Source organism: Echiichthys vipera, assembly GCF_963691815.1.
Source record: "Echiichthys vipera genome assembly, chromosome: 9".
NCBI classification, from domain to species: domain Eukaryota; kingdom Metazoa; phylum Chordata; class Actinopteri; order Perciformes; family Trachinidae; genus Echiichthys; species Echiichthys vipera.
This window is the reverse complement of record NC_139834.1, coordinates 24,255,843-24,280,552: the sequence shown is the minus strand read 5'-3', so window position 1 is coordinate 24,280,552 and position 24,710 is coordinate 24,255,843. Positions and strand designations below refer to the sequence as shown.

The window sequence follows — 24,710 nt, the reverse complement described above, 5'->3', positions numbered from 1 at the left end:
GTATGTCAGCAGAGTGGAGTCATTAATAACTCAGAGCTGACTGACAGTAAACCCTCTGACCCCGGAGAGAAAAGCCACGCTGAGCTCGCCTTTCGTCCCACTCAATCCATTTCTTTCATCCCTCTCTCACTCCCACTCTCCCTTTATTTCACTGTTTTCTTGTCATTCTCTCTTTCTGTCCCTCTCACTGCTTAGAACCTTCTCCATATCCACCCACACCTTCTGATCAAATTAGCATATCAATTCAGCTTTGGGTTTTCTTTTACAGCAGCAGCAGGAGCAGCAGCCGAGCTGCCTGGTGACTGTACAGCCCACATCCAGCATCTTACATCTCTGCACTGACTCTGTCCCTTTCTGCTATCTACCCTGCACTGGTTATCCTCGCTCACTTTCACACGGATATGTGCTCAGCGGTGTACCCTATTTTCTTTTGATGATGGGAATAGAAGATTAGGGCTCAAGTTGTAACCTTAAGTGGTTCCTTCCCTTCTCAGTTTACTCTTTAAAAATATGTAAAAAGCTCCTCTTGTCTGTATTTTGTGGCACAACATATCCATAGTATGATTCTGGCAACTCCAGGATATATGCAAGACAGGTCAAAGAAAATCAGAGTTGATATAATGGAGTTTAGTGAAAGTGAACTCTCTATTTACCTATAAGAGGATGTGTTTGATCACTAATGCAAAGCTCTATGTATAGTCTGTTGGATCGGGTCCGCTTTTGCTCTGGGACTATTACATAACCGTCCTCCAGCTGGATCACAAAGACTAAGACTCCATTTAATTAACGCTTACAGTCTGAGCGCCAAGACGAAGATGTTCCCTCACAGAGGACTGTACATCACAAGTTTCAGTCCAGACTTACATACAGTGCGGGTATGTACTGTAAAGCCTGACATTTCCCAGACGTGGCTCAGTCGTCGGATGTCAGACCCCTTCTTCTATCTCAACTATCTGTTTTGAAAGGGCACCGTCGCTGAGACCTGGGCCCAAGACGATTGTGATTAGTTCCCCCTATACCAGAATGACAACTGGTGCAACAAAACCATACTGCAGCGCTGGAGTATGGTCTCACAATGAGAGACTAATCCCCACTCAACATCATGCAACGTAACAAGCGGTATGATTACTAATTATAAAATGATACATCAAATCCCTGTGTACACTTGAGAGTTGAGTGTGAAAAGGGAAAAAAATAGAACTACATCTATCTTGAAGTGGTTTTGTTGAAAACAGACATAAACATCTGTACATATTTATATGATCTCAGCGTTTTGTGTAACTGAACTCTGTTGCAATGGTGTAGATATGTCAGTACTTCACAGGTCTCTTGGAAAAGAGATCTTAACCTAAATTAAACGTCCAGAATAAATAAACCATAACTAACTAATATTGATGTTTAAATCATGCAGTATTTTGGCTCTCTATTTTTGCTTTTCTGCTTTTCAGTCTAACAATGTGTTCATGTTTGCAATGATGCAATATGGTGGCGTGACTTCTCCTCTTTTTACCCTGCATTGCTACAGCCGTGTCTAGCTCATCCATTTTTGTTTGAAATGGATTCCGACACTGGCATAGAAAGATTATGCCATTCTCCTTAGTTAAATACAAACAATCAACTGGCTTTGATGTTTCTTTAACCAAGGAACCAGTCAATTTAGAGTAGAGTAGAGTATCTTGGACGGTGATCTTACCTTATTAGCTTTCATACAGTTGATATAGGTAAATTAACTATGTATAGTTTTCTGAGCTAAGCATTACATTGTATTTGAAATGACCTATCCGAGAAAAGCGGCCCTCTTGATGATCCGCAGCACGCAGCGCAAGTCTGACGAGAAATGTGTAAATAATTGCTTTCAGTGACATCCAGATTATAATGCTGATTGTGTTTTGTCCCCTGAAGTCAGTGGGAGATGACAGAGAAATGTGTTTGTCTCTAGTTGGACAGATCTGTCATGAAGTGCTTCACAAAGAAAATAAAAGAGTGACAGAGAGAAAATTGTTTATAAGAGAACAGCAGTTAAAGTGCTGCTTTCTGTGCTCTGCATCCCTTCTCACAGTTTCTCTTTCATTTAATTCATTGCTTTTTTCTCCCCCCGTCAGTTTCTCTCCCTCTCTACCTCTCCTCTGTCTGCTGCCGTCACAGATTCCTTCCTCTTCGCCTGAAATATGAATATTTTAGAGCTAAGAAGCTTAAAGGGAACAATGAAATGGCCCCCAAGTTAAATTATACTCCATTTCCGGAGTAACAGAAGAGGGACTTTTCTGAGTGATGAGCACACCGGTGCCACGTGGGTGTGTATTTCTCTTTCCACACACATAAGCCTACTTTTATGTCGTGTTTGTGATATTGCCCCAAATCTGCTTCTAGAACTGATAAGCCGGGCAGCCGCGGCACTGTACTCGATCAACATGGTCTTTGGGTTTACTAATCATAATGTGCACTTTACAGCTGGGTTATAAAAGGTGGAGGTTCCTTAGAGCTAACATGACCATGACAGGGGTCCCAACTCTGCTTTAGAAAATAATTTCCAGGACCATTCCAGGACATTTTCCATAATTTTTCTTAACAGTACAGGACCGCATTTGTTCAGAAACATTTATTTAACTTAGCGGTAGACCTAGTATTGAGACATAAATCTGCAGATTTATTCCTCCTTTCTTGAAGTTGTACTCCATAAGATTTACATCTATTTAATTGTATTTTAGATTACTATCTATCAAAGAGTGAGTTAAAACAATTGTGATTGATCATATTACTGACTAATGAAAGCACTTATAGAACTTTTCAAAGTTGTAAACATAAACATTCTAAATGTGTCCCAGCTGATTTCCTGTTGCAGTGACTGGAATCAGCTGACAGGAAGTTATCAAGGACCAAAGCTGTTGCCTAGCAATGGAATTCTGTTGAAAAGGTCTAGACTTGCCTTTTTGCTAAGTATGTGTCTAAGAGTGTCTGTGGCGACATTCCCTCTCTAGATGTAAATATGCCGTCATGTGAGCGACGTGTGTGTGTGTGTGTGTGTGTGTGTGTGTGTGTGTGTGTGTGTGTGTGTGTGTGTGTGTGTGTGTGTGTGTGTGTGTGTGTGTGTGTGTGTGTGTGTGTGTGTGGATTTAAGAATGTAACGTATAGAGGACAGACATAAACGTGTTTCAATAAAGTGAACAAAAGAGCAAAAAAAAAAGTCAACGCAAATAATGGCCATGAACGGGACAAGATGGAGGGCTATGAAAATACAGGCTCGGGAGCCAAAATTAAAAGGAAGCATTTTTTCAATCCGCTTCACATCTGGTAAACCTTCTTTTAGGTGTCATACCCTGCAGCATATACTGCCAACAGTCGAGTTTCAAACTACATACACACTTAGATTTGCATCGGCAGGTGAGGGGCTAAAATACTAAAAGTTTCCAGTACAACACAGATTATTCCCAGGATAGTTGGATTATTTTTTTCAACATTTTTATAAACTTTCAGGTGTTTCCAAGACCTGAAAATGTCAAACCCAGCCATTAAAGGAAAAAGGAAATTCATCATCTGTGATGGTTTCCTTCGTGACTGTTAGTCTGCAGTGCATCAAGAACAAGCCAAAGATTTTAAAGAAGACGGCCTTGAGGGCTCAACAGACATGTTTCTTAAACTGTAAAAGCCACATTTCTAATGTGTGCACAATCCCGGGGAAAAATGACTTCCTTTGAAATCTGTGTTGGGGATAAAGCACTTGCCAGCAAGTTGAAGATAACTGTGGTAGAAAAACATATCTTATCTTGGAAAGAAAAACTACTGAAAATACATTTGTGTACAGGACAGAAGTGCATAATAGTGGTTTTTGATTCCAGTCCACATGAATGGATTGTATTTTGGAGGGTGTGATTCTTCTACCCTCATCTGAATTTCAATCAAAAATAAAATAAAATAACCCTCTGAAGTACAGAGGTGTAAGATAATTTCCTCACTTGAGTATTCACACCAAGAAAATGAAATTATCACGTCAAGTATTAACAACAAAGATTCTCTTAGATTAGAAGTTTAGGCTGAAAAGCTGGGGGAGGCAGAGGGAGGCAGAGGGGTGAGGATGACATATTAGTAAGCACCATTGATTTAGTCAAGAAACCCTGTCATTTGAATAAAAATGGAACTGCTGAAAAAGAAAGAGTCATTTAGAGCAAATTTATAAATAATAGCAGTTGGAAGAGAAATGGCGAGCGGGCGGCGGCTGCCTCATTGTGCAAGTTTGACGAAAATGAGTGCAGATTTTCAGAGGAGGATAAATGAGTTTCTGAAGGTTATTTCTTTTGTGCTCAAAGGGCAGGCGATGAACTATTTAATAGCTCGTACTGGGATACAAGAAGATCAAGCGACATGTAATCACCCAGCAGGGACTTCATAAATGGTGGCACTGATCAATAACAGGTCACAAGTCCCAGTATGGCTACCTGCTACCAATATGGTCACATCAAATGCCAAAGTGCATCACTGAACAGAGACAGCGGTTACAGTATGTTAGGGTTTTTAACATAAACACTTGGCGACTGGGAGGAAATGAGAGGGGCATTAGTCATTATTTTCTAAAATGTTATATACTATATTTGAAATAATGAATAAAAACATTTCAAAAAAGACAATAAAGGTGCTGATGAAGAATTGGTTTGTAATAGTTGGTAGCTGGTTAAAAAAGGCCACGTTTGAAGGCAAGATAACATTTTAAAGGCAGAGATAATGATACATTTTAAGACAGTTTCTCTCTCCCAGAAGTTCATTCATAATGTTGTACACACTTGGACAAACTCAGAAAGTCTCAGAAATAGTTGTGTAAAGAACTATAAAAGAGATCTTGAGATAGAAGCTCAAACCCTGATTACCTCATGCTTACTCAAAGGTGCCACAAAAGAATAGAGTCCATAGAATGCGCACTACTTTTAGCTGAACAATACAATACAATGCTTCATGTGGCACTACACTTGTCATTGAAGGAGAAAATGAAAAATGCAATTTCAATCTTCAATCAAATCCTCCAAGGGAGAGAGAGAGAGAGAGAGAGAGAGAGAGAGAGAGAGAGAGAGAGAGAGAGAGAGAGAGAGAGAGAGAGAGAGAGAGAGAGAGAGAGAGAGGAGAGAGAGAGAGAGAGAGAGAGAGAGAGAGAGAGAAAGAGAAAGAGACAGAGAGGGTCAAGTGAGCAAAACAATGATTAGGGAGAGCGAGCGCTGTAATCCAGAACAAAGCAGCCTCGTGAGACGGGCAGGTTTTAGAACGTTGCCGACCTCGATGCCGACCTTGCCGACCTCAGGAGGCTGCTTAGAACGTTGCAGACCTGCATATTGCAAGTAGCTGCAAGTTTCAACTCGTCTCAAAGCCAATCTTTGGTCTGAACAGGGCTTTACAGTCAGCCCCGGCTGCAACGGACGTTACAGAGACAGTGGCCCTCATTTATCAAACGAACGTACGGCAGAAAACATGCGTATGACCATTTCCACGCAAACTTCGGCATTTATCAATTTGGACGTGAGCGGGAGCTACGATCAAATCTCACATCAGGGGCGATCGTGTACGCAAATTTAAGCCTGTGGATTTGCGGTGCAGCAAAATCTGGCTGAAAATAATTAACAAACCTCAGCTGTCATTAAGTATAAGCAGTTACATATTAAGAACAGATCAAAACGGATTCTTTAAACGAATGATTACGCATTCATCAATCGCAAAAACTACCGCTCGATAAATGTACGGGTGATTTGTGATGCCAAGCTATCGCTTTTAAATGGGGTGGCCAGGTGACCAGGGGGGGCACACGATTCTTTTATATTTCTTGACTCCAGCCCCCCGCGACCCCGACAGGGACAAGCGGTTGAAGATGAATGAATGAATGTGTTAGCGCGCGGCTGCAGGAAAGCGCATTGCAGAGCCAAAGTCATCTCCTCGGTAAGTGGCTACCCTCGATAAATTGCATTAAATTAAATAAGGTATCAGATGATTAACATTTTGGTATGGTTCTTCTAGGTGACAAAGGTTATCCTCTAACGGTATACCTAATAACCCCGCTGGCTAATCTCGCTACAGAGCAGGAGCGCAGGTTCAACAGTGCGCACACACGCACACGGGTCACAGTGGAGCGCTGCTTCGGGTTGACTGGCTCCGTTATTCTTTTCCATACAGCGTTTTTATGGGCCCCTTTTATTCCACTCATAAGACTGCCAAAAAGCACATCTTTATTTTGCTCCATCTCGGATGTCAGGATGCCGATCTGTGTGTCGGAAAAGTTTCTTTTCGTACCAGCGTTTCTCCTCTGCATGGTTGACCTCAGTGGGCGAGGCCTCCGAACCAGGAATATTTAAGGGCGTAACATGTTAATGACGATCGAATTCAGCCGCCGCATTTATCAAGGCCCGCTCATTCGTACGCTGAGATTGGTCAGATACGAATGCTTCATAAATCACACGCGTGTCCTGTCGTACAACCAATTCTGCGCTCAGATCTGCGCCCGTTTCCACGCAAGATTGATGAATGAGGGCTAGTGAGATCAGGTTTGTGGAGCCTCGAAAACACTGACCAATCAGAACACACTGGGCTTTTTCAGTAGAGGGACTTGAAACGACCGCCTCAGCAAGAGCGTGCCTTAGATAGAAGGGGACTACAGGTGCAGAAGCCATGGGCATTTTGAGAAAAACAAAGTGTTTTTTGAAGATTAAAGCATGCAAACATGTTCTAGAACACAAAATAAGTATGCACGCTTTAATGTAAACTATTAGTGACTCTGGAGTAAACAGTAATGAGGAAGCAATTTAAGATGCAGCCGAAACCTCTCCATTGAAACCAGTTCTAAAAGATGTTTTACCAGTTCTTTAAAAGGTAGAAAATATGGAATGATATGAATGAATAAATGATAAAATATCAAAATAACCTAAACTGATTCAGCTGTTATGTGTCACCATCATCATCTCACTGAGAGGAAACTGTCTCATGTGAGGACCAAGCTGAAATATATAATCAGTATATGATAACTTCAATGATTCTGACTCATAGGATAATTACATCTTTTCATACTTTTCTTGACAATATAATTAATAATGTTCCCTCTCATGTCTGATAACCCTCATTACATTGCATTATACAGTATATGATTATGCATTTGCCCAGCTTTATATTGCTGCTTACTTGTGTGTGAGTGCACAAAAACACACATATATGTGTAGGATGTGGTAGGGATTCTTCCTGGGAGCAGAAGCACTGAATCCTGGGAAATGGATGTGTTTTTAAGGAATAAGCTACAGCAGAATATATTGGTCATATTTCAGCAACACTAAATGCAACAGCCTGCAATGCAAACCTGTGTTCAACCGGATACTTTAGCTTATTATTTGTGTGATTTCATGTGAATTAAAATTTAAATGAAGATAACATTAACTTCACATGCAGCTTGAACTTTACTGTAGCTGTGAGGAATAGCACATTGAAAAAGATTTAACAGAAGTAAAATTCTACCGTTTCCATGGATACCATTTGCACAAGAGTGTCACCAAACAAATGACAGCTTGTGACAGCTGATCGCCAAAGTGGTCAGAGGCGGAAACTGTTATACTTCTAGAAGATTGCAATAAAAGAAAGCAAAAGAAAGTAATGATCTTCATATTGAACAGTCGCTTGAATTCTTGAATTCTTGAATTATTTTGTGCGTCCCCGCACACTTTTGAGAAGATGCCTTCTCCGCCTTCTCCTCCTCCTCCTCTTGTGTTAACAGGGACAGGTAAAAACATTTTAAATTCCAGTCACTGACTGGAAAGATCCCAAAGAAAAATAACAGACCATCATTAACTGCAAATGGAAAAGCAAAGCGGTAGAAAGTAGAGATATCCAACTCCGGATGGACAAACCGCCTGCTGGTTAAATCAAATGTGTAAAATCAATTGCTCATTGTTAGGCGTATCCATCAGGTTCTCCTGGTTGTGGAACACTCTTCATTTTCATAATGTATCGCTGTAAAATCGGCCATGCATTGGTTATGAGTGGAAGAGGAATATTTTATTTTCTCAATTTTGTTGCTAGGGTCTTTCGTGCAACAGTTTTAGAGATTCATTAAAGTTGTAGTAGGTAAAAAGCAACAAAAAAAAACACCAGAGTTTGATTCAGATTGAGAAGTCTTCTTGTAGCTCGCTCTCTTCCTTCTCTGATTGGAGCCAATAGGAACTCTACCTCTCTCTCCAAACAGACCTGGGATCGGCCAAAGTCTCCTGTCACGGGCTTGATTTTCATCAACATCGTCAAAAATAAACTGCCTACCCAAGGTTTAGGTATAAGACCAAGATAAGGATGTCTTGAATATTTAAGTGAACATTTGAAGGAAACCTTAAGGAGAAGACTTAGGGTGTTCTGTACCCCCTTGTCCAGCCCAACCAGCCCCTTGTCTTTACGTATAATGGTCAAACCCTTACAGTATGTCCCACTGTAGACTCGGGCCTCTTCCGCAGCTCAAAAACATACTGAATTTAACTTTCCCTTATTTTATGAGAGATGCTTTTAAACATCATTTAGAAGTGACAACATGTTTGAGAAGTTTTGTGTGTGCGTATAAATGTACTTTTGAATGGTGTGGAGCTGTAGTGTCCGCAAGAAGCTAATATATTTGTGCCATTTGCATTCCGTCACCTCTTTGCTTCAATCTACTGTGTGCCAGTTCAGCACACACACGTCTGTCTGCATTCTTAACTTCCGCCTGTCGCTCTAAAAGTGAAAGACCTTTTATTACTCACAGCGTAACAACACCCCCAAACATAGCAATGAATAAAAGCCCACAAAGAAAGTAAAGTAAAGAAAGAACAAAGGGGTCCTAACTCCTAACACTATTAACTGGATTTTAATTATGATTTGAGGAGAAAAAGGAATTGTTAGTCATTATTAGGAATAATTATTTCACACCTTCCACAGTCTGTGGGAACAGAAACAACGAAGAAACCAAGGCAATGTAAAAAAAAACATGAGGATTAAACTGAAGAGTCAGGTAGCTCAGCATGTGAAAAGAGATGATCTTATTGACTCAGAATTATTTCATTCTGCTTAAATCTGAGCTCTTTTCAGCCCTTACCATTTCATTTCTTTCTTTAAATAAATAAACTTCCTGACTTATAGCCTTCAGCTATTTGTCAGGAACTTCTTGTGTCAGTACTTTTTGAAATAAACCTCTAGGCTGTTATAAAAGGTAATAATAACTCTACAGATGCTAACTGTCATCTCAAGGGGTCTGTGTGTGAATGTGTGTGTGTGTGTGTGTGTGTGTGTGTGTGTGTGTGTGTGTGTGTGTGTGTGTGTGTGTGTGTGTGTGTGTGTGTGTGTGTGTGTGTGTGTGTGTGTGTGTGTGTGTGAAGATGAAATTATGTCCCACATGAGTTTTGTATAAGCCAATTACCAAATGAGTTACACAACTGTGTCATGTTTCCAGCAAGGGAAAAAATGCTTCTCTGTGACGATCATCACATAGTTTTACATGTTATAACCAACAAAGTAACAACAGGCAGAAGGCTAACACACACACATCTGCATCTGTGTCAAGACGTGTGTGTGTGTGTGTGTGGTGCAGATCAATGACTTTTAGAGGAAATGCATGCACAGCACACGTGCGTGCGGGTATGTGTTGTTACATGTGCGCAGACTTCATCACGCGTAACAAGAAGCAGTGTACTACACTTAGAGCGTATGCACATCTGTCTGTCTGTCACGGTTGCAATTACACGCACGTGTGTTCGTATGTTATGATTGTTCGCAACCAGAAGTAGATCTCGACCGTGTGCACCATTACGGGTACATGACCGCGTAACCTAGTTTCTCTGTGTTCCATTTTCATCCAGGAGATGGCGCCACCGAGAAAGCCTGCGCACAGGTAACAGCGCACATGTAACAACGCACACACGCACCCACGTGTAAAAAAATATTTTTTATCTTCATGCGGCCGTTTATGCGGGCGTTTATGCGGGCCTTTATGCGGGCGTTTGCATGTGTGATTACCGGCGTGCAGCAGTCATCACGCGTGACCCTTATAAGTCAATGGGGAACTACATGACATGTCACCCGCTGCTTTGCTGCACAGGCGTCAAAGCACGCGCTTGTGACACGCTCAGTCGACAGCTGCGTAAGTATTCTGAAACGTATGGACCTCCATAGTGTGTGTGTGTGGGTATATGTGTGTGTGTGTGTGTGTGTGTGTGTGTGTCTCTCTCTTCTGCCCACACAGTGGATGTTAGCTCCCCCATATTGCGGGTGAGTCATCCATGGCAAGAAACAGTGGCAGCATCATTAGCATGGCGCTCTCATCCTCCCACTCCCCTACTCCTTAACAGATTTTAACTGGCACAGCGCTTCACTGATAAATCACTGCTGCTGACACACTCGCATAATTCACTAAAAATATGAAGTCAAACACACTACATACTGCTGCCTTCTCATTTCCCTTCTCATATCACTTGTCTCAAAGCATACTATTTATTCAGCCCCTAATCACACCAGCAGGACACATGCAACATCATAACTTCAAAGCATATTTTTCTTATTGACAAAAACTTCCATGAAAAGACCAAAACCAATAGTGTTAATTTCGCCTGTGAATACTTTCCTAGCCTGTAAATACTTCAATAAAAAGGTCACAAATATATCACTTGATTTTTTTAAAAAGCTGTTATTTCCTCAAACAGTGGGGCACTGCAGTTTTCAGCAAAAGTTACTTAGGGCGCACTCACACTGTCCATCCGTACCGTGCCCTGTGCTTTAGGGTACTTGTCCCCCCCTCCCTCTCCCCCCACGGCCCAGTCCTGTTTGTACTCACACTACCTGGGCCTCGCACGAATGCTTCTTGCCTGCCTATATGTAATCACGCCGTAACACGTCACACGTCACACGCATTGATGACGCCATCGCAATGCGTTGCTTTGTTTACAAAAGCGTGCAGTCTTTTGGCCACATAATTGAAAGCAGCGCAGAAAACATGGTAACGTTTTTGGCTTTGTGGTCTGTTTTTGAATATTTTCATCTGACCAAATCTGCAGTAAACACTCCACCTCCACATCACATCAACGTGAACCTTTCGCCACCATTGTTTTAATTGTCCGCGCATGGTCCGTCCTTCTTTTTTCTATGTCCGAACAGGCGCACATAAAATGACGTCAGAACCACCGTAGCCCTCGGTCTCGTGCTCGTGCTCGTACATGTGCAAACGTGCTTTACAAAAGCCAACCTCTCCCAAACGGGCCGTGGCCGGCAAGCGTACCACGGTACAGTTGCACTCACACTTGTCAAACAAACTAGACTTTAGCCGTGAAACGTGCTTGGGCACGGTACGGATGGACAGTGTGAGTGCGACCTTAAACAGAAGGAAATAGTGCATTTATGGGGGGGCAAAAACTGAAATATCACATGGCCATAAGTATTCAGACCATTTGCTCAGTATTGAGTAGAAGCACTTTTTGAGCTAATACAGCCATGAGTCTTCTTGGGAATGATGCAACAAGTTTTTCACACATGGATTCAAGGATATTCTGCCATTTATCCTTGCAGAGCCTTTCAGTTTTTTTCAGGGTGGATGGTGAACGTTGATGGACAGCCAGGTCTCAGGACTCTCCAGAGACGCTCAATTGGGTCTAGGGGCTCTGGCTGGGCCTTTCAAGAACAGTCACGGAGTTGTTCCTAAGCCACTCCTTTGTAATTTCAGCTGTGTGCTTAGGGTCATTGTCTTGTTTGAAGGGGAACCTTTGGCTCAGTCTGAGGTCCTGAGTACTCTGGAAAAGGTTTTCTTCCAGGACATCTCTGTACTTGGCCGCATTCATCTTACCTTCAGTTGCAAGCAGTCATCCTGTCCCTGCAGCTGAAAAACAGCCCCACAGCATGATGCTGCCTCCACGACCATGTTTCACTGATGGGATTGTATTGGCCAGGTGATGAGAGGTGACTGGTTTTCTCAACACGTACCGCTTAGGATTAAGGCCAAAAACTTCACTCCTGCTCTCATCAGACCAGAGGATATTATTTCTCATAGTCTAGTAGTCCTTCACATGTTTTTTGGCAAACTCTATGCAGGCTTTCCTGTGTCATGCAATGAGGAGAGGTCACTCTGCCATAAAGCTAGATTGGTAGAGGGCTGAAGTAATGGTTGACTTTCTAGAACTTTCTCCCATCTCCCCACTGCATCTCTGGAGCTTTGGGTTCTTCTTTACCTCTCTCACCAAGGCTCTTCTCCCCCGATTGCTCAGTTCGGCCAGGCGGCCAGCTCTAGGAAGAGTTCTGGTCGTCCCAAATTTCTTCCATTTAAGGATTACGGAGGCCACCGCGCTCTTAAGAACCTTAAGTGCAGCATACATTCTTTTGTAACCTCAGCCTGTTCTGTGCCTTGCCACCATTCTCTGAGCTCATAGGGCAGTTCATTCGACCTCATGATTCTCATTTGCTCTGACATGCATTGTGAGCTTTAAGGTCTTACATAGACACGTGTGTGCCTTTCCTAATAAATTCCAATAAATTTAATTCAACAGAGCTGAACTCCAATAAAGGTGTAGAACCATCTCAAGGATGATCACAAGAAAAAGACAGCACCTGAGTAATATATAATTGTCACAGCAAAGGGTCCATGTGATATTTCAGTTTTTGTTCTTTCATAAATTTGCAAACATTTCTACAATTCTGTGTTTTTCTGTCAAATGGGATGCTTTGTGTACATCAGAAAGGAAAAACTTAAATGGTTTTAGCAAATGTCTGAATACTTGCCGTACCCACTGTACTGTAGATTAAGTCCCAGTGAAATGAAAAATGCATTTTCCCATCAGTGTTTTCACATTAAGCCCGCTTTCTTTTCTCATCATGTAGAACCAAGTTAAACTGTTTCAAATGTTTATGACCCATCCTTCACTCACGGGCGTTTACCAAAGTTCATCCAATTAAATGAGACTTTGGGCGACTTGGTAGCAACACAGGCTTCACAGTTTGGGGGTTGATTTGAAGTCGCAGTCACAGTAGCTTACAGAGCGATATGGAGAGAGATAGAGAGAGAAGTTTGTTTGGAAATCAGTGGGCAAAAACACCTAAGCTCATCTCACATATGCACTGTAAACCTGAAATTACCTAGACAACTTAACTAGTAAGTGTGTATGTGGCTGTATGTGTGAATGCAAATATCCAATTCCGTTGGACCAGACATCCAATGGTGTTTACCCTGCTAGCTCGCTAGTAAAAAGACCAGATAGTCTCCAAGTGGGCTCATGTGTGAATACAGCTGCTTATTCTCCAGTGATTCAAAGAGTCGAATGGGGTCTTGATGTCTTGTGTCTTGATGTGGCGGCCAATTGCAGAGCAAAGCAAACCTCCAACGGAGAAGAAGATAGGTGATTTACACAAAGACGGCAATGACACGACATCTAACTGGAGGGACAATGAGATTTGGGTACATATAACAGTCGAGACTGACACCAGATTCATCTGACAAATTCAAAGAACAGCAAGAGACTCTGTTGTTTGTAACCCAATTGAGAAATGGCTCAGTCGGTGCGCTGTGGTCCGCGTCATGTACTCCACTTTATATACTCCCCCCTGCATGCTCTAACTAGCCCCTTCCCTCATCAAAGTCAAAGAGTATTTTAAGTAAACAAGAACACATCTGGGACAGAGAATCTCCATTTGTGTACGTAATGCGTGTAAGAGACACTCTGGACTGTCTCTGGACCTGACTCTCCTGATATTGTCTGATTTTTTTTTGGTTTTTCTTTTGGGGGGGTTGTCCATATAATTATAGAATCTGAGGTACCGTACATAACCAACTATTTCTATTTAAAGGAGGTTTTCGGTGGACCGTGTGGCTGCAGGTGGCAGTAAATACTTAGTTTGCACACTGTTATGATGGCCCTATTGAATGCTTGTTACTGCAGCCAAACTCTGCATCCTTAGAGAACGATCTACGAGTACATTACTTCAACAAAAGTCACTGTTGGTGCAATAACATCACCTGTGTACTCCTGTCTGATATAAGGGTACACGATGATGGTAACATGAAGCCAAGAGACAGATCAGAGCTGCAATATTGAAGAAAAAATCTAAATTGCTACTGATTGTTTTACCGAAAATAAAAGAAAACCATGACAGAGAAGGGTTTACCTCTTTCGAGGCCATGTATAGCAAATTGCACCATTGTTAATTTGACCCAAGTTCTTCTTTGAACACAGGCATATTTCTGAGGCGGCAATCTCATTCCTCTGTACTCGCTAAAATAGAAGGTAATTATCAGAATCAATTAAAAAACAAATATCGGTTTAAATTTATAATCCGTAAGAATTGAAACACATTGTTTCTAGCAGCCACTTCGGGGGTAAGATATAATTGCAGGTGAGCCTCTGGGACCTCATCTCCCAGAGTTCCTTTCAAAACTGAACAGTGTCAACTGTAAGACGTCAGTAGATTGGCAGCTCTCATTTGTGCGATGCGGCGTGATGCCCTCACATGGTCCTCACTGATAGGAGGTCCTAAGAGGGAAGGGGAACGCATTTGATTTTATCACGGGAAAGTCACCACAGACGCTCAGATCGTATTTCTCGGCAAAGAAGCAAATATAAGCGCTTTCATTCGTGGGTCATATGGTCCATCACCATTGTTTTAACTCACTCTCTGACTACAACTTTAATACAGAAAGGGTATTCATATGACCCATTTTCTTCAACATTTAAGTAACAAACAGCCGGTGTTAGGTGAGTCAGACTATTATTTTCAGATGTTATTGTGCTAAATAATCTGAATGTGTTGCACTGAATCCAAGATGCAGCCAAGCCTGATGTCACGTAATCAATAAATGACTTTTGATCCTGGCACTTCACTTTCCCTGTGAGAAATTAGTAACGTTGAGCTTATGTTATTATGATGATCATCAAAAGGGCCGTGCCTTAGGGGCCATCAGAATACAAGTAATAGGGATGAGCTGTTAATTAGCTGCCTTTTGTTAATCAACGCCATGTCACCTTAATGTGCAAACTTCCCTTGCACTAGATGACACAAATCTGAATCAGAAACACTTCATATACAGCATCTGCCCTAAAAAAAAAAGATTTCATTGACTACCAAAAGACTCAATAATAATAATGTAAAACTTCCAGCTCTGTGTATCTCAGTATCTCCCGGAGATCTCTTCGTTCAGTGTGGTCAGATACGTTACTTCAGTACAGGAAACAAAGAGAAAAAGCAGTGACTCTAAGACTTTCCAAGTTTATGAATCCATCTATCCTCCTTCAAGCCCTGTGCACTCTCTGTCTCGTCTGACTTATAGGGACTATAAGCAGTCGCAGTCAATTTCGTCTAATCATTGGATCGTCAATCATTACCAAGACCTGCATTTCATGAATATCTGATGTGAGCCAAGTGCATTCAAACACCTTCCTTTGCAGTGCATCAGTTACAGTGGTTATAGGCCTAATAATGATAAGGAGAAGGCACAGTCGGGGTGCAGCCAAACTCTGTGTCCTTAGAGAACGGTGTGCGAGACGCCTGCTATTTTAGAAGCGTGCAACCTCCTTTGTCTTTTTTATAGTACAACATCTACAGGGGCAGCCCTACTTTGAGTTGAGTTTTCCTCTTTCAAGACAAATGAAAACTTCCTGGAGCTTTGTTGCCACAGCCTTTCTCCATTCATTAAATCAGCCTAAGGCGTTTTGTTCTGCCTGCGGCGTGGCATTGGCCCTCGCCTGCTTCCCTCCTCTTCGTCGTCGTCTTCTGTTCTCCCAGGTCTCTTGATCACAAGCCAAGATGTTACATCATATCTGACAAGATCTCAGGCCCTTTCATCACAAGCTATATATTTTATTGAGGACCGTGATGAACAGTTGCTACAGGTCATTCGAGGTGATGTAAGCTTCACAAAGATGAATAGCGTTTTTAGGCTTTTTAAATGGCGGTCAGTGTGTGTCTGGAGAGGTCCAATACCACAGTTCAAATTAGCCTGGTGCTCATTAAAGAATGCTGTGAAGCTGTGGAACTACTATAGTAGTTAACATGAAAAGCACATTAACTAGGGCACTGGCTGTGTAATATATGGAAGAGTGGACTGTAAGAAGGAGTCACTGTGATAGTTTGTCGGGATAAAAACAGCAATACTTCTGTGGAGATTATGTGAAGACTGTATGTCAGAGCAGCAGCGTCTCAGATTGCTCTGTATAGTCATCCACCACCCATTCCTCTTCATTTGTGTCACTCCTTTTCTGCCTCCATACTAGTTTAAGCACACACACAATGGTGAAACTGAGTTGGCGGATGACGTGTCAGCATCACTTCAGAGACAGCTTGATGACAATCCAGCTGGAGTCACACTTTTAAAGGTCACGCACAGATCACACACACTTTCTTTCTCTGTCTCACACACACACATACGCACATACAAACACCCTTTAATTAAAAGGTGCAATCAAGCTGACTTCTGCATGTATTAGCACCTCTCACAGACATGAGAATGTTGTCACCACTGAAGTTAGAAAAGTCTGGAACATTAAACTGATCTACAACTTTGGCTGGTTGTGGAGACAAAGAATATCGCACGCATGAGGAGATAATTATTCATGCCTAATATGTCACTTACGTCAGTGGAAAAACAAGACAAAGTTTTAGCCTACTTTCATGTAATTTACAGTATACATAATCAGCAGAGGTGTTGCCACAACCCACTGCCACTGCTTATCCAGACCCTCGCCTATCATCATGATGAAACTGCAGATACAAGCAATACCTACTACAGGCGAGGAGCTCAGAGTAGAACCACTGGTCATCATCATGAAAGGAGCCCCTTGAGGGGGTTTTACGGGGCTCGATGGTGCATGCTTTTCACATGCATTTGTGACTAAAATTAGATTTGTGCAATCTGTAACATGTATTTAGCAGCATGTGTGCGAATAACACTACGTTAAGGGGTGTTTTCTTGCATATACGGTGACCACAAGCTTCCATGAACTTTGCTACATTTTTGTTTTAAACTGTTGTCTTTTTCAACATCTTCAGAGCAGTGACAGACAGTTCAGTTAAACTAAGCAGAGATAATTAACCCCCTTGACTTCTCCCTCGTGGTTTGCATGCCTAAGTGAATAAGGTGAGAATGTGCTCATGCTTCTACAACTCCACAGCAAGTTTATTTCCTGTTAACACGCATATCTCCTTATATCTAGGTTAGGTTACTTAAATAACTCTTGTTTTCTGGGTTATTACAGGGTAAAATTTCTTATACATGGAGAGCTGTTTCACCAGTTTTCTTTGTAAAATTTTAAATGAATTTGAATAAATTAAAATTAACCTTGAAACTTATAACATTTAATAATTACACAATTATTAAATAAATAAAGTTTGAGGCAGAAATAATTAAACCTGATGTACGTTTTGTATTCAAATGAATGAAATCAGTTTGCTTGAAAATGTCTTGTACCCCTTTATTATTATTATGGAAAAAATTATTATGGAGCACACAAGCTCTTTGGGTGAAAAAGTTAGTATCAAGTCGTGTTATATATCTCCCTGTGGAGGAATTCTGGGTCTGGTCCCAGTTCTAATAAAATAGGGGCAGACCCAAAACACATCCCAAATAGACTGGGAAAGATTTGGGTTCCCCCGGGAGTAGTTGGATGAAGTCACCAGGGCAAACTGTCTGGTCTAGTCTGCAACTGTGATCCAGACCGAGAAAATCAATGAATATAGCTGACTGGATGTTTGTTTTAAATCAGGCATACAGGATACAAGGCACTCCTTCAAGCACTAGTGTTTATTTTTATTGATGCCTAAATGTAACCTGACTCTGACAAGGGCTTTAACATTTGCACAAATAGAAGTCCTCAGCCACAAGCAGCCCCTAGAGGCTTCGATGGGCATTGTCCTGAGGGTTTTGTACCTCTGAAAATACAAAATTCCTTTTTGGTCCCATAATCTGCAGCCTTAACGGCAGTTTGGGACTCTATGCACTAGTGCAGGACAGCATGGAGAGTTGAAGAGGGATGATTCTTCATAAAGCCTCCCTTTGAATGGAGCTGAATTTAAATAGACTTACTAGTCCCTAAAGAACTGGCTCGATCCTGAGGAAAGTTGGACCCATGAAAGGACAGCGCCCTCCCATGAGAGTCTGAGGGTGGCCCGAGGCAGGGCAACATTATACGCTCAATAATATACTATAGAGGATAGAAGAGGAAGGAAAAAATACCTGAAACCGCCACAGCACCCTCATTTTCGCCTCTTTTCAATTGTACTATTTTTTGGAAGCAGTTTCACTCCGTTATTTCGGTTTTCAAGAGTTCCATGTGGAGACAGACCTCTAGTAACGCTACCGAGCTATTCTTATATGAACGCTCGCCATTTTGCGTATTTGAGGACGCACACGCAGGCACACGCGAACCATACAGTCCTGCCAATGGTGTCACACTATTCCACTGATGCACAGGTGCCGCTAACACTCAAAGGCAGATGAGAAGAGGCTAGTAAACATGGATGTAAACAATGCTCGATTTAAAAAACTCCTTCTATCAGGAAGAAAATTCACTTGTTGGACCGTTTGGTCCAGAGGGCCTTCAACTGATTTTATTTGAATCAAAATGTTTATCAGACAGATCAGGACCACTAGCTATTTTTATGTGCATTTTAAAGTACTGCATTAAAAAGCCATTAAAACGCAAAATTCAATAAAACTTTCTCAGTTGCGTCAAAAAGTATTTTCTTTTTCGAGTCGTTTTTTGCCTTTGAGGTAAAAGACTTACTGCGCCTTCAGGAATATTCCCATAACATGTGTTCATCTCCAGACGGTATTAAACAAGGACAATGCTAGCTGACATAAAAGAACAATGAAAACATTGTTCTTCAACATCTCTCCATGTTTTTCTTGTAGATGGTAAGATGGCCATGGCCACTTGTTTTGTTTCCTATTGGCAACCTCTTCTTCTTCTACTCTATTTACTGCCATTTGCTTGACAGTTAAATGGAAAAACGGCTAATGGACAAAAGTATTTTATAGAGCTTTTACGCTGACAAAGACCACATAGACAGGCATAAACAGTATGCATTATTTTGTACACTGTGAAAAGTTGTAAGATTTTTTCAAATTATGTTTTAGGTTTTTCTCAGAAATTTTCCTTTTCAAATGTTTTTAGTGACTCTTTACAGGTAATTTGATATTGGTTGACTTTTGCACCGGGTTTGCTCTTTCCCACCTCTAGTAAATAAATATATCTTAAAATGTGTTGGAGTGAGAGCCTATTTAATCTTTTTTCAGTGTTATCAGATTACAACTGTTGGTACTTTAAAAGGCAGATACTATGAAATACCAATGGCACAAATTTACTTTTCAGTATAATTAAATGTTTTAAACATAGCAATTATATTAACCAGCCATGACAGCGATGCTGGTATTGTTTTTACCTTGTCGTGTAACCCGGGAGACATCTGCCGTAGTTTGAAAAATGAAAACCCTTTGTAAAAAAATACTTTATTATTCTAGCTTCTAACAAGGTTTTGGTTTTCAAGTTCACACAATTCTCTCAATAAATGACCGCAATATAATCATTGAAATTATTATGTGTTCACACTGTCAACTCTACAGTACCATGCCACTTTAAGCCACTTAATTGCTTTTCAATGCAGATTTTTCATTCCTTCAAAATATGCATGTAAGCCCAAACCCACCTGCAGCCAAACCAATGTTTATGCAGTTATTCCATCTTCGTACACTTAGTATAAAAGTACACAGTAGAGGGACTCCACTTAATCAGGGTGAAACACTCACTAGATCCACTGTGTTTGAGTTGGAGGATGCAGCCCAGCGGTATCAAAGAGATACAGGCTGACAGCATATCAACTCTCCTCCCTACCAAAGACCATCTCACTTAGGCTGAAGTGAATACATAGGGCCTGTGCAAAGCCCCAGTACAAATAATTGCTGGTCCATAGTTGCACCTGTCAAATACGGTAAACCATTTGGGTTTCCGCAGACAAGCAAAGGGGAAAAGAACAGATAAGCTCCGTTTACTTTGGGAGGTGGCGAGCCTTAAATTGCAGTGGCAGCTGTTAAAAAGTAAAAAGGCTTGTGTCTGCACACTAAAGCAACAGAAAGTGAGATAAAGGAAAGCATCAGGCTGGAGAGAATTATCTCGGCAGAAGTGTGTCCAGGCCATCGTGACCATCTTTCATTTGAGAAGCGTAGTGAACTGTTACCTCAGAAGGATGAAACGTTATAGGGGCTGTGTGTGCGTATTTTATCACAATACTAAGAGATTTTTTTTATTTCTTTTTCCTTGTCAGCACATACCATTAAAGGAGGTAGGATTGAAGATGATGGAGAGTGTGGTAACTTTAATATCTCCATGCACCCAGCACCTGCATCTATTCTTAGGGGCATAATCCCAACACCCAGACTGTAGACCCAAGTTATGAGAATATGGATAAAAAGATGAATGGATGTGGTTGCACACATTTTGTGACACTGTTACCGTCCCTGAAGGCAGGGACACATCAGACCTACCAATGGTCAAAATTTGTAGGACGTGTCGACTGTTTGATTGGCAGCTCAGTCAGTGCACGAGAAAAGAAATGGAAGTGAGGAAAGTTAAAAAACAGCTAAAGTCAAGAGGTTGCGTGATGGAAAACAAACTTGATATAGCGGGTATTGTTTTTTGGGGTTTTTTTTATGCCATTGAAGCTCTTAAACAGAAACATTTCCTAATTGTTTGTGTTACGCTCATGCAAATACAATTTGTTTCTTTCAACAAGGGTTTGTGTTGTTAATAACGGGCTATCTAGCATCTTGGATCAGTCCTGCTGGTCTTCCGATTTTGGCAAGTCACAGGCGACGTTAGGCAAAGCAACAGTTGGCCTTCATAGCCACCATTTCTTTGATATTGGATTGGTGTGTCACTGCCATACCGTGTCATGTTCACGGACCACCAAGGGCTGTGTGTGTTTGAAGCCTGGGCTTACTGTGTTCTGGCAGTCAGCGTTGATCAGCTGCAGCAACTGGCTCTCAAACGTCTCCAGGGATGGCTGAAGAGAAATGGTCAGTCTGTTCAGGGTGAAGGGCAGCATCTTGAGCAGCTGAGGCCTCAGCAGAGCGTCTCCTGGTGACAGCAAGAACATAGCATTAAAACATCAACATGTCATGACATTTACATGACAACATAACATATTCCTGTGGTTTGTTCATTGTTTTCCGCTCAGGGAACGTGCTGCTGTGGAGCAAAGCCACCATCTAGTGTAATAAATGTGTGAAACAAGTTGTGGAATATATTTCAGTTTGATTCTATTTGTTTCCCTTGTAGTCTCAGAAAAATGTATAGTGGCACCAAAGAAGTTCCAGAAACCATAAAGAGAGAGGATAAGTCATTAGGGGTTAAGAAAATGCTGGTTCAATACTGTACATGCTAATTCTGCTGTGTGTGTGTGTGTGTGTGTGTGTGTGTGTGTGTGTGTGTGTGTGTGTGTGTTTGTGCGTGTGTGTGTGCGTGCGTGCGTGCGTGCGTGCGTGTGTGTGTGTGTGCATCAATTTAGATGTTATAGAATATGTGTTAAACATTTTGTTGTTTTCAATGATAACCACACTGGGCTCATGTTCATATTACATTCATAAATGAGGAAAACACACCCCAATTTTTGGGAGCTAATGTCTATACGGTCAACCCTTACTGTTTGAGAGACAACAGCTCCATCTGCATGATGATTACCATTGATTTGTGGTAAGCTGCCTAATGTCAATCACTGCAATATTTACACTGCAGAGAGAGATACCAAAAACTATTTCCATCTGGAGACTTGGCGTAAACTGAATCAGAATTGATTGAAGAAAGCATCTCAACGGATGGATGAAGCCTGTGAAGTTCACAATCACACGTTCAGACACAACAAAGAGGAAATAGCCATTGTGATTTTAATCTCTTAAAGAGTAATGTAGCCATCAAGCGTTTCATTGCAGCCCTTGTCTCTGGAGTGCAGGCTGTTCTGAATATCAAACTGGTGGCTGTGGTCTTAAAAGGCAGCTTAGGTCTCTGCTGCTCACAGCACCAGAACATGAAGAGGATTAGCTGGCTACCATACCTCCCACTGACTCCCAATGATTAGAGCTCTGCACTGTCAGACTTCATTACAGTCCCCCTTAGAAACTGACTTTATAAGTACTGCAGACATTTCAACTTCTGATGGGACTCAGTTTACAAAAAGACCACTATGAGGTACCATGATGAATGTCCCATGTTATTTTTGGCAGTTGGAGAAAGACATGTGAGTAGTACTAAGTAAGTTATGTAAGATTACAGCTGATATATGCTGTAAGCCATGCCATGTTTTCATTAATCTAAACGTTTTGTTCACTCCAACCTTTGTTTGGACAGTTGATCAGGGACTTAATGTGCACCAAGAGTGTCTGTACAGGATGTGCAGAGTAAAAATCAGAGCATCTCCACTATAAATTACAGAATCTCATACACAGAGCTGCACAGTAAATGCAGACGCTCAACATATGACAGTTCCCCTCAGCGTAGATTCTTTTGTTCTTGTCTGAAAGGAGCAAATACGTATTGAACCAATGCATGAATTCAATGGACAACACACTGAACAGGAAATCAGACTAGAGTGGTGTCAATAGAAAACGACCCATATGGACCCATAATGGAAATGGAAAATTGTTCAATAGACTTGGGCAACATGGACTATAAAGTCTGCACAGAGAACTTTTCAGATCAGGGGAGTAACACAATAAATAATAATTTAATTATTATCACCTATGGCCCAACACACCATTTGATCTCCATTTTTGGCTTTTTTGCTTGCTTATTCTGGAAAATTTTGTTATTACTATTATTGTTATTTATCCCACTCACATAGATGTCAACAATCCTGACGTCATAAAAATCTATGTGTTTAAAATTATCTTAGTGAGAATAGCAGGGCCACACGAGACCTGATCAGAAGGCAAACTGCTTGAATTCATGAACTAGGCCAGACATCTCACACCTTTTCCTGCTTTGAGTTTTCATCTGATCCTGATCGCTCATCCAGCTATTCTTTACAAATGTATACAGAGAATATTGATGAACATGCATGCTCTTTAAACTCTTTAAGGTCTGCGGAGGAAGAACTAAAGGAAACGAAAACATCTTGGAAAGAAGGAAGAAAACATCGCCTGACAGTGAACCAGCTGTTCAAGTTCATGAATGGCCTTTGCTCCACAAAGAGCAAATTGCTTAAATGAATGGGTGCTCTTTAACGACTACATGTTGCTTCACAATCATACAGTTCCTTTACTCATCATTTGACCTTTCAGTGATGTGAAGTTTACCTGTTGGAGAAGCTGCAAGCCCGGCAATGTTCTCATGACCAGACACAAGGACATTCTCTGGAAGTAGGTGCATCATGGAAACCAAGGCTGGATGGTTTTTTACCACACAGTCCAAATGTGCTTCATCAATAGTCTTCAGGACACTGCTGTCTATAGAAAAAGAACTGTTTAAATATTCGACATGCATTTCATGACAAACAAGCAAACAGCCACTCTGAATACAAATTAATTAGATATGATATCCCACCACGCGGCACCATCATCCCCAACCCAAGCCACCCAAAGAAGCAATCTCTTTAGTGTGTCAGAGTCTAATATTTCCCCAAAACCGATGACGCGCAGACAACTTGACACACGCACACCATTTTTCAATATTCCATTTTGGTGACCTAGGTGTAATGTTCCATTACACTGCTAGCATCGTTTTCCATGGCTCAACGGAAATGACAACCATTCAACTTGGAAAACATGCTCCTGCAGAAGAGCACTGCGGCATGGAGGAGGCACAGGGTATGAGCAATGAGCTAGTCATTGTCATCTTTCAGGCAGGTCATCCAGTGACAAGTGACGACCCACAATTCCTGCCATCAACACACAGCACAGGCCGTTAAAAGGTGAGCAAAGTGGTGTTTGATGTGCTGCGTATGTTGGCTTCCTTCAAGCCTGAACATCATCACAATCTTTCACTGTGACAGGGCTAATGATTGCACTTTCAAAAGCATCAGTGACAATCAGCTCAGGAAGCTCAACTCACCCCTATGGGTTGTTTCAACAAGGTGACAGTGAGCAATCGGAAGGGGAAGCGTTAAGATATAAATGCTGGTGCAATGCTGGGATGTGTTTGGTTCAGAATTATCATAGTTTGTCTAAAAACTAGGGCTAATAATGAGTGAACGCAAATTCCTTAAAAGAATTAATGACCCTTGACTTACCCTGTTGTTTGAAAAAAATCAGCAAAAACAAACCTGGAGCAGAAATTAACTAAGAGGCTCTTTTGAAAGGCAAGTTTAGCTTTAAAGCCCTGCCAGATGGTTTTCTGGACAAGACCAAAGTTATCTGCATTTACTGTCAATGTGAACTGAGTAACCACCAGAGTGCGTCGAGTCTCAAATATCACTTGCTGGCCAAGCATACAGCTAATGCTAATGCAGAGAGCCCCCCTCCCCCTCGCCAAAGGCAGACCATGCAATATGGACAAAAAGTAGTACCTTTGAGGTTATTCTGGAGGATATTCTGGACAGTATTTTTCATTATTTTTGGATTGTTGCAATAATGATAAATATACATTTGAATACAGCAAGCATATTTGTCCACTCCTATGTTGATCAGAGTATTAAATACTTAAAAAATATCCCTTTATGGTACATTTAGAACAGATAAAAAAAAACTAAAAGAGCTAGCAAGTCGTGCAGAAAACTATTAATTT

The 24,710-nt window shown here is 41.4% G+C and overlaps 1 protein-coding gene across 1 annotated transcript in view; it reads right to left on the bottom strand.

Moving 5' to 3' along the window:
* nphp4 (nephronophthisis 4) overlaps positions 1-24,710 on the bottom strand; it is a gene marked incomplete at both ends in the record, with an annotated part of 169,585 nt that overhangs the window by 111,109 nt on the left and 33,766 nt on the right. Inside the window, 2 exons of the mRNA XM_083919301.1 lie at positions 20,935-21,071; positions 23,285-23,434. Of these exons, the coding sequence (XP_083775427.1) occupies positions 20,935-21,071; positions 23,285-23,434 (287 nt within the window). The remainder of the gene's footprint in view (positions 1-20,934; positions 21,072-23,284; positions 23,435-24,710) is intronic.